Raw genomic sequence first — 15,000 nt, 5'->3', positions numbered from 1 at the left:
CCTCAGAACACACTGAGGCGACGCTGACTTGAGCTTACGCTCCGCTCGTGCGTGAAACGTAATACGTCTCCATAGCAGTGGACTGTATTGTTTCCATTAACAGTCTGATTATTTCCCAGAAAATGAAAACCGGCAGCTGATTGGACGAACGCGTCACGTGGTTTCTTTTTTCTCCGGAAATTCACAGCCAGACTGTCATGGCGGCTTGTTCAGAATACGATCTCATATTTTACTAAAATAGTTCACCGAAACGTGTTTCTGAAAACATTTTAAGCGAGAAATAGGCCGTGCAGTTGCTGAATCTGTCTTCATTTCAGATTGACAAAGGTCAGTTTAAAAGATTTTCGTCAGATTTTGAGCGGCTCATTCGCTCCACGTTTCCGAGTGAGTCCCGACTGCCCTGTCTCCGACTGAACATGTCGGGTCGGTCCAAATGAAGGCCGACGGCTCCTCGGACGGCCGACGGCACGGGACACACCGAACAGACTCGAGTCACGGACCAGGCCAGATGGCCCGACGCCCAATTATCGGGCTGGTGTGTCTTCTCTCTTATGGAGCAAGGGCACACTTCCTAACATTTAAAGGTTTAATTCACCACAACATTACAAATCATTATCTATACATCTTCAAGTTTGTTGAGTGTGCAGTGAGTTATTTCATGTAGTGTCATCACAGCCGTCTCCCACTCTATTCAAGATAGCAGCACCACAAACAACCATATATTGCAAATTTGCTGGACATTTTATGCCCTTCTGGAGCTGTAAAGAGATGGCTCCATTAACTTTCATAGTTTGGGAGAAGGCTCTGATGGAACTGCAGCACTAACCTCCTGTGTGTTTGGTTGAATAAACCTTATTAGCATTCTACCTGGCAGTTTTTCATTTTGGGGTGAACTAGTCCTTTAAAGAGCATAGTTTTTGCAAAAAACAAGTGATTTTAAAATGCAATTTAATGCATTTGTAAAGAGTTTTACAAATCCTGACAATGTCAGATTTCTTTTGCTGAAAATGATAAGCTTCACCTGCTCTGGTATGGGATTTAATGTCTCCACATTCTGTCCCACTCAGATAAACCATAGCAGCGTAAACTGATCCTCACACAAGTCTCTTCAGATCAGCGAAAGAAAATGGGTGGAATGTCAGCCCGTTTTTGTCCTTCTTGTACAACTATAATTTCAAGGTCTGTCTTGCTGCTATATGAGCAGTCAATTCTTTTGTCGATGATGCTTCCTGGTGTCCAAGCCCCATACTTAATCCCCTAACCCATCTGATTTTCTGTTATTCTGTCTGACATTGATTAGATTTACACAAGGTGAGAGGCTAACAGTCTTGCCGTTACAGTGTATGGCAGAGAAAAAGCCAGTGACTCACACAGATAATGCTTGAAGTTGATTTTTAATATGTTCTGTGGTTTGACACACTGGAGCAGAGATTGGGTGGCTGTTTGTTTATAAAGTGTGTACATCTGTGTGTGTACGCCTCTATGCGTGTGAGTCTGTTTGAGTGTGTGTGCATGTTGTTTGAACAGCTCTTGGTGCTTTGTTGGCATTTCCTGTAAGCTTGGCTTTAGTCCAAACCAATACCCAAAGGCTTATGCTCTCTCTGCTTGTCTCACACACACACACACACACACACACACACACACACGCAGTCCTGATGCTCCCTGCAGCCATGACACTGCACTCTTGCTCTCACGTTTCTCACGGATGATGACCCAAACATTGGGCATGTCAAAGAAATTCTTCTTTAAAGTTGAAATCGGCAACGTTCCACTTTGCTGTCCTTACATGCTAGTACAGCAACACATCTGTCAATAAACCTGACACCTGTCTGGCTCTATCAAGAAGGCATGTGTAACCACAACAGGTGTTATTGGACAACCAGGTACAAGCATGAAAAGCATCTCTAACAATAAGAAATGAATTACTGTAACATCCCAGTTTTATGGCAAGATAAAGTAGGCCTATATGCCTTGTATAGGCTACAGTAAGAAACATTCTGGTAAATCACAGAATTCAGAGGGCGTTTATATGAATATGTCAATAATTATTATTTTAATAGCTTAATATTGTATGCATCAGAAGAAGGTATGCACATTTGAAGGCTTTAGGCCACCCTACACGTTATTGTAGGCACAGTTTAATATGCAACTCAATTTTATACAATACGTAGTGGGTCCCTTGTCCATCTCTCTTTCAGCTAAGGGGTCCTTGGCCTAAAACACGTTGAAGACCCCTGCTCTAACAGAACTACAGAACTAAATGAGGCAGGTGTGAAAGCCCCCTGAGAGAAACACACACTCTTATACACACAAACTCACACAAAGTGATCTGAATCATTGTTGACACTGCCTATCATGATGCAAGCAAAAAACAAGTCAGTGGAGTGTGTGTGTGTGTGTGTGTGTGTGTGTGTGGGGAGCGACTGAAGAGGGAAGAGAGGGAAAGAGCAATGGGAGGAACGGGGGAAAATGGGTCAGCTTGTTCATTTTACTTTCCCTTATTCCACAGGGGCGCACCAATAGACAGGAGCTCAAACCAAATCCACCAACAGATGTTGGAGCTCACTGTCTCTTTCAATCATGGCAAAAAGGCTCAACAGGTCACCTCTCGCACTCTCTAGTTCATCCATTCATCCTTCTGCCTTTCAGGAGCATTCTTCATCTCCCCACAAACTGCTTCAACTCAAAAAACAAATGTGACAAACATGCACTGACAAATAATTACAGTAACAATAGATAAAGGTATAACACCTTTGTTAGGTGTGTTACTGTACATAACAGAACAGTCCAGTGTTACATATAAAAAATATATAAATATAAGACATCACTGTCTATGCAATCCTAACCCCCCAAACCCGTATGAAAAAATCCAAGGATGTTTATTCAGCTTCATACAGACAGCAGCTCTTTGACAACACAATGTTGACATCTGTCAGAGAGTATATCATATAGAGCAGAGAGAAGGTTCTGGGCGTCTGGAGGAATGCAGCTCCTTTGCCTCCAACCACAATGTGAGATAGCAAGTGGTTACCAAACACTGCTGAGCCCAGACATTGTAAAGGGATTTCTCCCCTTCGCTTCCTTAAGCAGTTCGGATTAAAGGAAGGGAAAAAGAAATATGTGTGTGTGTGTGTGTGTGTGTGTGTGTGAGAGAGAGAGAGAGAGAGAGAGAGAGAGAGAGAGAGAGAGCGAGAGAGAGAGAGTGAGAGAGAGAGAGAGAGAGAGAGAGAGAGAGAGAGAGCGAGAGGGGAAGAGATTGGAGTGCAGTCGGATAAAAAAGTCTCACTCACACAAAAATACCATCGAAAAAATGATAAGGTTTTGCGAGTGCACTGATCCTTTCCTCCTGTACTTTGTGTGTCTGTCTGTGTGTAATGTGCTCAGATGTCAGCACTGTAGAGAGATAACCTACACCACACATCTGAACTATGTCAGAAAGAAAAAATATGAATGAACACTTACGTTCAGCATAACCCCACATTTTATTTAAATAATACTTCTGGTGCACTTTTTGATGCTGTTTATGTAAATATACAGTAAGCGTCAATGTGTGTGTGTGTGTGTGTGTGTGTGTGTGTGTGTGTGTGTGTGTGTGTGTGTGTGCGTGCGTGCGTGCGTGTGTGTGTGCGTGTGTGTGTGTGTGTGGGCACATGAAAGGCAGATGCTTAAGCAGTCATCACAAATGACATGATAATTTTTTGGTTTCCTGTTTGTCATTAAGCAGCTGTGGTTGAGGAAACTGACTGTGAGTACAGCCCACTGGCCAGTATTCATGGTACACAGCACAGTAGAAAAATCACTGTCATGCTATTTCCTCTAAATGTATCCTGCTGAAGCTGCTTCAGTATATCACATCTCTTCTTAAAGTTAAAAACCACTGCTCGTCAGACCAGATCCCAGGACTGGCTAAGTAAGTAAATACTGAGCTTGGAAGACATCCAGAACCTTGGCTTGGGAACCGGAGGGTTACCGCTTCAAGTTCACCAAGTACGGAATGTGGAATTGTAGCTGGAGAAGTGCCAGTTCACCTCCTGGGCACTGCTGAGGTGCCCTTGAGCAAGTCACCAAACCCCCAACTGCTCAGGGCACATTTAATGGGCAGCCCCCTCACTCTGACATCTCTCCATCAATGCATCTATAGGTCCTGTTTGTGCATGTGCTTGTGTGTGTGTGTGTGTGTGTGTGTGTGTGTGTGTGTGTGTGTGTGTGTGTGTGTGTGTTCTGGGCTTGTGTGTAATGTGTAATATCAACAGAGTGTAAAAATGTCCCTCCAATAAAGTATGTCTTCTTCATGAATTTAAACTTTTATTTTTTTTTAGATATGTCTGCAATTGTTTTGATGATTTTTGTATGTGCTTGTGTTTCAGTCACACACAAGCACATACAAACATCATTAACAGCTGTGTTTTGTATGTCTTATCGCTGTTATTTCTTCTGTTGTCATCAGGACTCTCTTGAGATCTTGATCTACAATTACTTCTTCTTAATGAAGTAGCTCTTTTAATTACTACACTGAGTTACTACACAATCAATGTGAAAGGCCCATCCTGACTATAATCATTTAAGTATCAATCACAGAATCCCTCTCCAATTCAAAGTGCCGTGAAAAAACTGTGATCATCATCTCTGTCATAAGACAGCCCTCTCAGATATGGAACAGAAAAAAGAAAGATAGAATATCCTCCTGATTGTGCCTCGACTGCATTACTGCACAATATCTTTAAGAATGTACTCAAAAATCTTCTAGTTAGTCAATTAACATAACAGATGTACTTGTAATACTGTAACTTTAAGTCCTGAGACATGCAGTGTCCAACCTAAAGTGGCAACCTCCGGTGCTAAAAAATGAAGCCTAACCCTAACCTAATGTTCTTGCAGCCTGGAGGCTCTAAAAATCAGTACAAAAAAGAGAAGCATGGAGTGAGGCAACCAACTCAGTGTCAGTGTGTTGCCTTTAAATGGAAAACCAAATCAGTGAGAGATTAGGACACTTTCACACAACAACTAACAACAAGTGATGTAGTCAAGTCACCAGCTGTCGAGTCCGAGTCAAGTCTCGAGTCCCCAGTGTTCGAGTTTGAATCCAAGTCATCAAAGAGAGAAGAGTCCAAGTAGAGTCCGAGTCGAGTCACCATTAATGGAGTTTGAATCTGAGTCGAGTCACGAGTCCAGAGAATAGCGTCTTGAGTCAGACTCAAGTCTGAGTCCAGGAGTTACGCACCCTATATATATTAATATCTAATATCAAATTTGACTTACCTATTACACATAGACGTAGCCAGAAACTTCATCCATCTTCCGAGTCGTATTTCATGAATACTCAAATCCAATTTTATAAATCCTCGAGTAAAAATCCAAGTCCAAGTCATTGCGTCCAAGTCGAGTCAAACCCAGTAAATGGCGACTCGACTCAGACTCGAGTCCAGGACTCGAGTACTCCATCACTGCTGCACAGTAGTAGTTTTTCTGTGCTCATTCTTTTTGTTTTGCAACATATGTTTCTGTTTTTCCCTGTACACTGACTAAATGTTGGGTAACACTTTACTTGAAGGTATCTACATAAGAGTGACATGACACCGTCATGAACACATGACACTGTCATGACACAGTCATGACACATGAACCCTAACCCTAACTCTAACCCTAACCATAACGTGTCATGACAAAAACCGAATGACACTTACTAATAGAAGCGTTATGTCATAAACCTTTATGACTTGTTTATAATGTTTATGACACATTCATGACAGTGTCATGTCACTCTTATGTAGATACCTTCGAGTAAAGTGTAACCAAATGTTGTTTACCAGTTGCTAACTTTACTGCAATGCAACAAGACATTCTGTTGTGTTCTGAATACAAAGTTTAATTTCATCCTTTAGAAAAGTCTCTTCCTCTTAACACATGGTTGCTTTCACAACTACTCTCTTTGCCTTCACTCACAGTATAACTCTCAGCAGAATAGAACTCATTTACATTTGTTCTCTGCAGCTTGTTGAAGGCCATTTGGGGAAAACAGGAAAGCAGTAACGCTAACTGATGAAAGGCGGTTACAGAATTGTACATGACCCCTCTCTATTTACAAACAACTCCAGGGATGTATTGAAGATTACAGATACATACCTTTTAAAAGAATGAATGCACTGAGCAACAAACAGCCTCTAACTTCATGGCAACTTCTTCTATGTGTGGGTAGATTAACAAGACAGGAGACTGAAGACTGAAGCCAAAACAAATACAAATTGATGTCCGCCAAAGCCCGAGAACAGTGACAGTGACATCGTCTCTGTGAGCAGCAGTTGGTGGAAGGCGAGGAAGAGAGGAAATATGTGACTAAGCAAGGAAGGAAAGAAATGTAAACTGTAAACATGGCTATCGACTCATTCACACATCGAATGATTCACAGGGTAGGGTTGTGGTACGCAATATCATTTATGATAATCTGAGGATGCTTACAGCCCAAGTGCACAACACCAAGCAATCAGATTGTATTTTGCATCTTGGAAAGAACAGCAGAACTTGAGTAGATGAGTTCAACATTCACAGTTTCTTCTTGAGCACAGAAGTGGGTGTTAGTTAGTGCAGTTCCTTAGTCTGGCTATCATCAGACCAAGCTCAATCTTTTAGGATTGAACATTAGTCTGGGGCGTCTGCTCTGTATTTTCTACTGCACAAGAGGCGTGATCAACAGCCATAGTTCAAATGACTCTGTACGCAATAGGATAGTCCTTCAACCAATCAGACCAACGATCCGGGTGATGTAGCAGCGACAGCGGCATCAACGGGTTGCTGCCATGGAGTGCTGCGCTTCGGTGGCCGGCTTGTTGAATGTAAACAAAAAGATGCTTGGTCGCTTCTCTATCGTCATCGTGTTAAACCCGCCAACAGCACGCCAGATGGATAAGCTAGTTTGTGATTGGTTCCCGCAAATTTGTAACGGAAGCAGGATAGATAAACATACAGGTTTCCAGCCTGAGCTGCAGGGCGAAATCAAATCGCCGGCAGATCGGGCTGGGTTTACCCAGTCTAGCAGTTCCTTAAAACACTCAATCAGTTTTGCTTTTCCTTCAGTCATTCAGCAATAATGACACAGAAAAAGTCTGAGTTTAGACTTTAACTCAGGTATCTAAGCAAAGTCTGACTGATTGAACTCTGTCAATGTATTGTGACCCAGAAACCAAGATAGAAGGTGTTTATCTGAACAATTCTGCATGAATGTGGTACAAGTTCTACAGTGCAAATTAAAGAACCTACAGAATCATCTGCTGGGAGAGGCAAAGAAGAAGGAGACACCTCATCAGAGATCGTATAGAATGACTGAGCTCCTCTCACTTGCGCGCACCAAAAGACACTAAATTAACTCTGATGTAAATCTTGGTAAATCACTTAGGAGTGCCACACTGAAGATGAATGCAGGGACTCGAGAATGAGTGAGTCCCCGGGGAGACTCAGATGTCACAGATCTGTAACTCATCCCCACTGCAGAGAGAGTGAGGCGGCAAACAGCCGAAAGGTGGACTTGACTGTCCTCTGCCAAATCTTACACACAGGAACTGTGACACCCACCCACCACCACAACACCTTGCCTGGGTGTTGGCCCCAAGTAGGCTAGTGAGTAATCTGTTGCCATGACGCCGCCCCGCACACTGAGGCGGTAGCCATGGCAACAGCTCTTAAGGAAAGTGAAGTGTTAGAGCGGCATGCAAACTTCCCATGAAAGACTCCTCAGGTGAATGCAGACGCACATCCATGCGGGTGCACACGCTAAAACACAAAGCTGCACAAAGCCGCTGAGAGATATTCCTTCTGCATGATGGTGTGACAGCTCTGGAGGCCGGGGAGTGAAGCAGCTGACTGCAGCACTTGACAGATCTCCACCCCTGAGTGTTGGAACAACTCTCACTGAATTTTTTTTCTAAATGCTTCTCCCTTCAAATTGCAGTACATGGAAAGTAAATTAAAAAAAAAAGCAAACACATTTGTTTTGGATTATTCTTCATGGCAGAGACAGATGCAGTAAAATTAGGCTTCTGCATAATCTTTGAGAGTCATGAGCAAATCAGCCTAAGTGAAGCACATTAGGGATAATGCCAGGACTGACTGAAGCCATGGCAGCTCTGGACTCACTTCTAAAGCGCTGATAGCTCAACAGCAAATGTGCTCAGCTTGAATACAACTCAGTAAAAAAAAAAGAATCTGAATCTTCTATGTGCCCAAGCATAAGTACATTTAGAAGAGTTCTAACCACTTGTTAAGGGTTTTAAACGAAACCTGACAAAAGACAACAACAACCCAATGCTATAAAAACATGCATATCAAAAGTAATTTAATACCCTGACTATTGGCCATAAAGTTGATTGATCCAGCAAAAAAAATTTTTACTGCCTAGCTGACACATCAACTGTGTCTCCCCCTCTCTGTTTTTCAAAATATCATTTTCTTATGGTTCAGCAAACAAAGGTGTTGCAGGTTTTATAACTTTCTCGGTGCCCATTGAAGGCCTCAGCCAAGAATAGCATCCACTCATGTATCCCGCTTTCCTTTTAAAAAAGAAAAACAAAACCTGCACCAGAAAGAGTGAAAAGGAAATAGAGGAAGGAAGAGAGGGGAATACATCCTCTGCTCGGATGAAAGGAGATACACAAAGAGTTTTTGTTGTGCATCAGCATAGTCTGTCTCATGCATATATGCTGTAGCAAATGTGATAAACCAAGCATGCACAGCAGCCACAGAAAAAGAGATAATTCCTCATCAGTGCATGACAGATATTCATCTCTTTTATTTTCTTGGACAATTGGAGGTGAAAAACATGCAACTAGCCACATTGACCAGTGAAAAGCCTTAGTGGAGGGGGTTTTGCCCACATTTCTAAACCAATATGCAATTTGCATCACTGCGAAGCATTAATCATTGCTTGCAGCCTGATTGAGGCATGGTGGTGAAAAGGAGAAAGGGGGAGGAAGAGGAGGAGAGAAGGCCATATCTCAGTCCTAGAAAAGAGTCATCAGCACTGAAATCAATACTCAGGCAAGGACACGTGGAGACCACAGAGAGAGCGATTTGTGCTGGAAACAATCCTTCACCGTTAATATCCACAAACCGTGTGGGTGCTGAGTCCCTACCTGATACATGTAGGTGTTAAAGTGGGTCCCATTCTGAAGGTGGATCTTCACTGTTGGGTTCATGGTGAAGGTTAAACATATCAGATCCCTCAAACAGACCCCCCATAAAAAGAGAGACAGAAACAGGTAGAGAGGATGAGGAGTGATGGGAAGAGAGGGTGATGAAGAAAGAGGGCTAGTTCCTCTGAGTCCTGATCGACACTAAGTGTAGCAGGGCTAGATAAGAATCCTCTGCTGCTCCCTATGCCCTCCGCTCGGGACAACAGCACTCCTCTAGTCAGCCTGCTCTAACTGCAGCCGGGACGAAAGACAGCAGGGACGAGGGGTAAGGAGAGAGAGAGAGAGAGAGAGAGAGAGAGAGAGAGAGAGAGAGAGAGAGAGAGAGAGAGAGAGAGAGAGAGAGAGAGGGTAGGGAGCTGGATAAACAGTGATATGCAGAGAAAAGAGGGAGAGAGCAGGTAAACATGGATGATTTTGATCAAAGAGAAAGAATGAGATAGAAATGATGAGGATGCAGGTAGGAGGAGGAAGAGGAGGAGGAGGAAACAGAGAGGCTCATAGTGATCAGCTGATGAAGGAAGGATGAGGCAGGGTTTGGACAAGGACTGCTGGGGGCTCAGGCCACCTGTTCTCTATTACACACACACACACACACACACACACACACACACACACACACACACACACACACACACACACACACACACACACACACACACACACACACACAGGTAAAAGTTAAGGCATTGAGTCACATTTGGAACTAATGCCAAGAATTAGCAAGAAATTAAACGCTCTATTTCCTCAAATAAAAACTCCAGTCACTGCTTACTCAACAAAAATTCAAAAGACCCATTTTCCTCCAGCATGACATTGTGCGTGCTGATTCTTTCTATTTTTAAATGGCAGCCTGTTTTGTCCCTCCTCTCTCAGTAGGATTTTACAGTGCATGCACTTGACAGGAGTCTGAAACACCTTCCGGTGCTTTTATGCAGTAAAGAATATCAACAATATTTTATCGTCATACTGTTAGTGGTGTCTTCACTGCAATGGATGTCATTTGACTCATGATTCTTAACTTCTCTTTTGGTGCCATGACATGAAAAACTGAGTATTGAAATGTTATGTTATTCCTCATTAATAGGTCAAATCTTCCTGATCAAAATATTATAACATATGTATGATGCCAGAGCCTTTTTGCCACCTAAAGCAGATAGCATGATAGTCATTTTACTTGACAGGGGGAGTACTAAACATTCCAAAAGAGTTTCTTACAATGTCTTCTGTGCTTGTAGAGAATCCTTATCAAGTAACACCGGTGATGTCCCTTCAGTAACCTGGGACTGAGATCTCAAAAATTAAAACCTGGATTACAATTTTTGTGTGGAGTTGTCTTTTGAGTTGCATCCTGGGAATTTTTTTAAGCTTGGCCAATAGGATATCTCGACCACTTTTGCTTTGATTTTGATCACTCTTTTTTTTATGTATTTCTTGAAAGTAAAATCACTAGGGTGCCCTTTAACAATGATTTCAGTATGATTAGTGCATTTGTCTGTAATTTTACTGATACTGCTTCTCATATACACCATCACCATTAACTGTTATTAGTTTTGTGCTTTAGATGTACAACTAAAAACATGAAATGTGGAGAAATTACTATTACGAAGCTTTTTATCAGGTATAGATGATATTTTATAACATATATTCTATATGATCATCTGTTCAGCTTGATATTGATTTTTGTTACATTTTCAACATACCGCTGAATCATTTTAACTGGAGTACACATACTATCAATATATGCACATTAACCGACCTCTAAGTAGAGTACCTTATTAGCCTATTCATACAGTACCTGACCCTGTAACAACATACTTGGCCGATAAAGTTGACTCTGATTCCAATTCTGCAAACATACACCTCAGCAAACGTGGTTTCAGCATGCACGATGCAAACAGTGTATTACAGTAGAGTGTTTCTACGATTAAGTTGCGCCAATGTCTTATTAGTTACAACTGATGCAACTCATTAATTTCATTCTGCATTTCTCCCCTCTTTATTCATTCATTCATTCTCATCCCTCTATTCTCCTGTGCTTCATCACACACTGGGCTCACCCAGTCAACGAGTTCATATCGTCAGTCAGTTAAAAACATACAAAAATGCTCATTTAACATTATAACCGTTGGGAGTGGTAGTGCATGGGTGTAGAAGAATATAGAAAAGTCTTCTTGCTTGCACGTGGTTGTCAAGGAAACAGTGTTCACAGGAGAGAGAGAGAGAGAGAGATAGAGAGCAGAAGATGAATCAGTGAGACAGACAAGTCCCTACACATCAAAACATCTTTTAGTGATTGTGGTGACTTCCACCGCTAACTGACAGCAGCTCACTGCAGGCTCGAACCTCAGCTGTTATATCCACTGAGTAGCCAAACACACCGGTCACTACTGGCATCTGGGTTAATGGTGAGACAGAGACCCCTACTGGCAAGACATGGTACTCACACAAATTAGTAGCAAACCAAAGTCATCATGTGTACATTTTCACACAGAAACAGGCAAAATATGCACGTGAGGAGGCCAGTTTACCAGCTTTAGAGTAGTTGGTGGTGTGCAAAGAGAAAGGAAGCTTTGAATTGAATTTGACTAATTGCACATGCAAAGAGTTAGGCCCGTGATTAAGACGAAGGTGAAGCAGGAAAACAAGAGTGACAACAGAAGCTAGTAAGAATTCATGTATGGTGATCATTTCTTATCCTTGACATCAGTGGGAGAAAGACTTGGCAGAACCTGAGTTTATTGTCAGAGACCAAAAACAAAAGAACACATTCAAAAATCACTGAACACGCTAACAATAAAAACAAAACACACCACAAAGCGCACATGCACATCAGCAGTACTGACAAAAACTCCAAAACCTTGACACATTTGAAAGAGCAGAAAGAACTTTCCTGTAGCAGAAGTCACAGAAGTTTTCTATCTGACAGTTTCTCTCTCTCTCTCTCTCTCTCTCTCTCTCTCTCTCTCTCTCTCTCTCTCTTTCTCTCCTTGCTACCTCAGTCTCTCTCCTCCTGCTGCTGCCTAACTACACTTGATTACTTCTTTCACACTCTATCCACTCCAGCTCATCCATGCTTGCTCTCTCATCTTTTCCCCCCTCCATCCTCTCTCTTCCCTATTTTTCTCAAGCGTTGCTAATCTCAGTTGAACCTTCCCTCAACAGAGAGCAGCCATTTTACATTATAACATAACATGGAGCAGAGGGCAACCCCCCCAATCCCATCACCTCCACTATCACATACAATACAAATACATTCACAAATGGTCATTGTTTCTTTCAAAGATTTAACAAAAAAATTGGAAATGCTTAATTAGTTTTTTTGCATCATAAATGTAATAATAAACTAAAATAACTATAAATAATATACTAAAAGTACCTTACCTTACCTTACTAAAAACTGCATTTAGTGACAGTGATTGAGAACTGAGACTGAGATAAGGATGTATTTGCACCTGTATCTGTGGGGACTTGGCTTATGAAACTGGATCGGTCACCGGTTCAAGTCCCCATACGGACCAAGTATGGAGAGTGGAATGGCAGCTGTAAAAATGCCAGTTTTCCTCCTGGGCACTGCCAAGGTGCCCCATGAGCAAGGTACTGAACCCCCAAACTGCTCCAAGGGCACCGAACCCCCAAACTGCTCCAAGGGCACTGAACCATGGGTGACTCTGCGCTACCCCTGAGTTGCATGTGTGTGCTGTGTGTAAAAATAGGGGTTTGCGTAAGATACATTTCAACTGTCAATTACATGTACCTTGTGTATTGACCTATGGTCATGAAGGCTGGGTCATGACCGAAAGAACGAGATCCAGGGTACAAGCGGCCGAAATGGGTTTCCTCAGGAGGGTGGCTGGCGTCTCCCTTAGAGATAGGGTGAGAAGCTCAGTCATCCGTGAGGAGCTCGGAGTAGAGCCGCTGCTCCTTCGCATCGAAAGGAGCCAGTTGAGGTGGTTCGGGCATCTGGTAAGGATGCCCCCTGGGCGCCTCCCTAGGGAGGTGTTCCAGGCACGTCCAGCTGGGAGGAGGCCTCGGCGAAGACCCAGGACTAGGTGGAGGGATTATATCTCCAACCTGGCCTGGGAACGCCTCGGGATCCCCCAGTCGGAGCTGGTTAATGTGGCTCGGGAAAGGGAAGTTTGGGGTCCCCTGCTGGAGCTGCTACCCCGGCGACCCGTTAACGGATAAGCGGAAGAAGATGGATGGATGGATGGATGGATTGTGTATTGACAAATAAAGCTCTCTCTCTCTTTAAATAAAATAAATACCACATGCAAAGATTTAAATCGTAAATTTAAACTCAAATCTCTAGTCTCAGGAATACTATCAGAAAAATGTCCATCACAGCTTCCCAAAAACCAAAGTGACACCTTCAATTTGTCTGACTGATAGGACAACATTTAAACATATGTGGTTTACTATCATATGAGACAAAGAAAAGCACCAAATCTTCTAATTTGAGAAGCTGGAACCAGCAAATGTTTGGAATTACAGCGACAATACTCATATGCTGATTTTATGCAAGTATGTTTACCATGTTCACTTTCTTAGTTAACATGTTAGCATGCTAAAATTTGTTATAGCACTAAAACTTTACCTGATGATGGAAGTCAGGGGATTGCCAAAATTATAACAATCCATTCGGGGATCACATTTTGTAGGCTAATTCTTGGGACCATTAATGTCTGTACAAAATGTCATGAAAATCTTTCCAATAGTTTGTAGATATTTTAGTCTGGACTAAAGTGGTGGACCGACCGCCTGACAGATTGGCATTGCCATCCCACACTGCTAGTGTGGCTAAAAATGCATCAAACAATTAAACGACTATCTTTTGATTAATTAACTAATCATTTCACTTATTAAAAAAACAAAAACATGCAGATGAGGAAGAGGTATTTTAAGCCCTGTGTAGTGTCTGCAGAGTCTCTTTATACATCCGTGTCCAGCCCCAACAAGCTCAGAGTGGCTAAACCCAGGGCAAAAAAAGTCCAGAAGATTGTTGCTGCTGCTCACAAAGTGAAAACTGTGAGCGCACTGTTAAAATTGAAGCGACCTAGATAACGATATCTGCATTTCTTCCAATTTAGAGCTCATCTTGATTATGAGGGATACACAGAGCAATGTAGATCTACTCAAATTGCAACTGTATATCTGTATGGACACATTGCTGTTTCCCTATGGTATCCAGATAGCAGACACAGTCATCACTCTGCCAAGATTTATCTGTCCTTCTAGATTACCACCTTCCTCATCACCTCGTTGTCTTGCTCCTCCTCCTTCTTCTGCTCTTTTTTTTCAGTCTCCTCTGTCAGTCACCTCCTCCCTTCTGACCCTGTCTAAAGCACCTGTGTCAGCTCTGTCTCTCTCTCCCGCTGTCCTCATCACTTATTCGGAGCGCACGGCTTACCTCTCTCCATCTCTCCTTCCCTGTGTCCTCCTCAATCTCCCGGTCAGCCCAGGGGGAAGCCTATTACTACCACAGTGCACATAATCATTGCAAACAACAGGCACTGTTTGTATCCATATTCCCATCTGAACTCTCCATGCTGCCCTTACTAGTCTGTTCTTGTTCTAGCCATGTAAATCTATTTTATTTTCACATCTTCATTAAAAAATATGTTAATCAAGTCCTTCTTATTCATAATAAAAAAGACAAGTCTACATATGACAACAATGGTTAACCAATGTATGATACACATACACTCCTACTACACACCGCCTCATTTACTGAAAAAATACACAAGCAAACACACATACACTCCAGAGACCACGCACGCACGCACGCACTCAGTCCGTCCCAGCTGCTCTGTTTTGCAGA

General features: G+C 42.5%; 1 protein-coding gene across 12 annotated transcripts in view; it reads right to left on the bottom strand.

Moving 5' to 3' along the window:
- The window catches only part of ppfia4 (PTPRF interacting protein alpha 4), a 58,956-nt gene that overhangs the window by 20,176 nt on the left and 23,780 nt on the right, over positions 1-15,000 (bottom strand). Inside the window, exon 1 of one of the 12 annotated variants that reach the window (XM_036002180.1) lies at positions 12,635-12,746. The exons of 9 other annotated variants lie outside the window; for them this stretch is intronic. Coding sequence is in view for 1 of the 3 variants with exons in the window: in XM_031323399.2 (XP_031179259.1) it covers positions 9,123-9,185 (63 nt within the window). In the remaining 2 variants the exon portion in view is untranslated. Of the gene's footprint in view, positions 1-1,098; positions 1,124-9,122; positions 9,626-12,634; positions 12,747-15,000 lie in introns of those variants that run through there. 2 more of the 12 variants (XM_031323399.2, XM_031323405.2) reach the window with 2 other exon arrangements.

This window comes from Sander lucioperca, chromosome 6 (genome assembly GCF_008315115.2).
Source record: "Sander lucioperca isolate FBNREF2018 chromosome 6, SLUC_FBN_1.2, whole genome shotgun sequence".
Classification (NCBI taxonomy): domain Eukaryota; kingdom Metazoa; phylum Chordata; class Actinopteri; order Perciformes; family Percidae; genus Sander; species Sander lucioperca.
The sequence above is the reverse complement of the archived record's forward strand: the minus strand, read 5'-3'. Positions and strand labels throughout refer to the sequence as shown.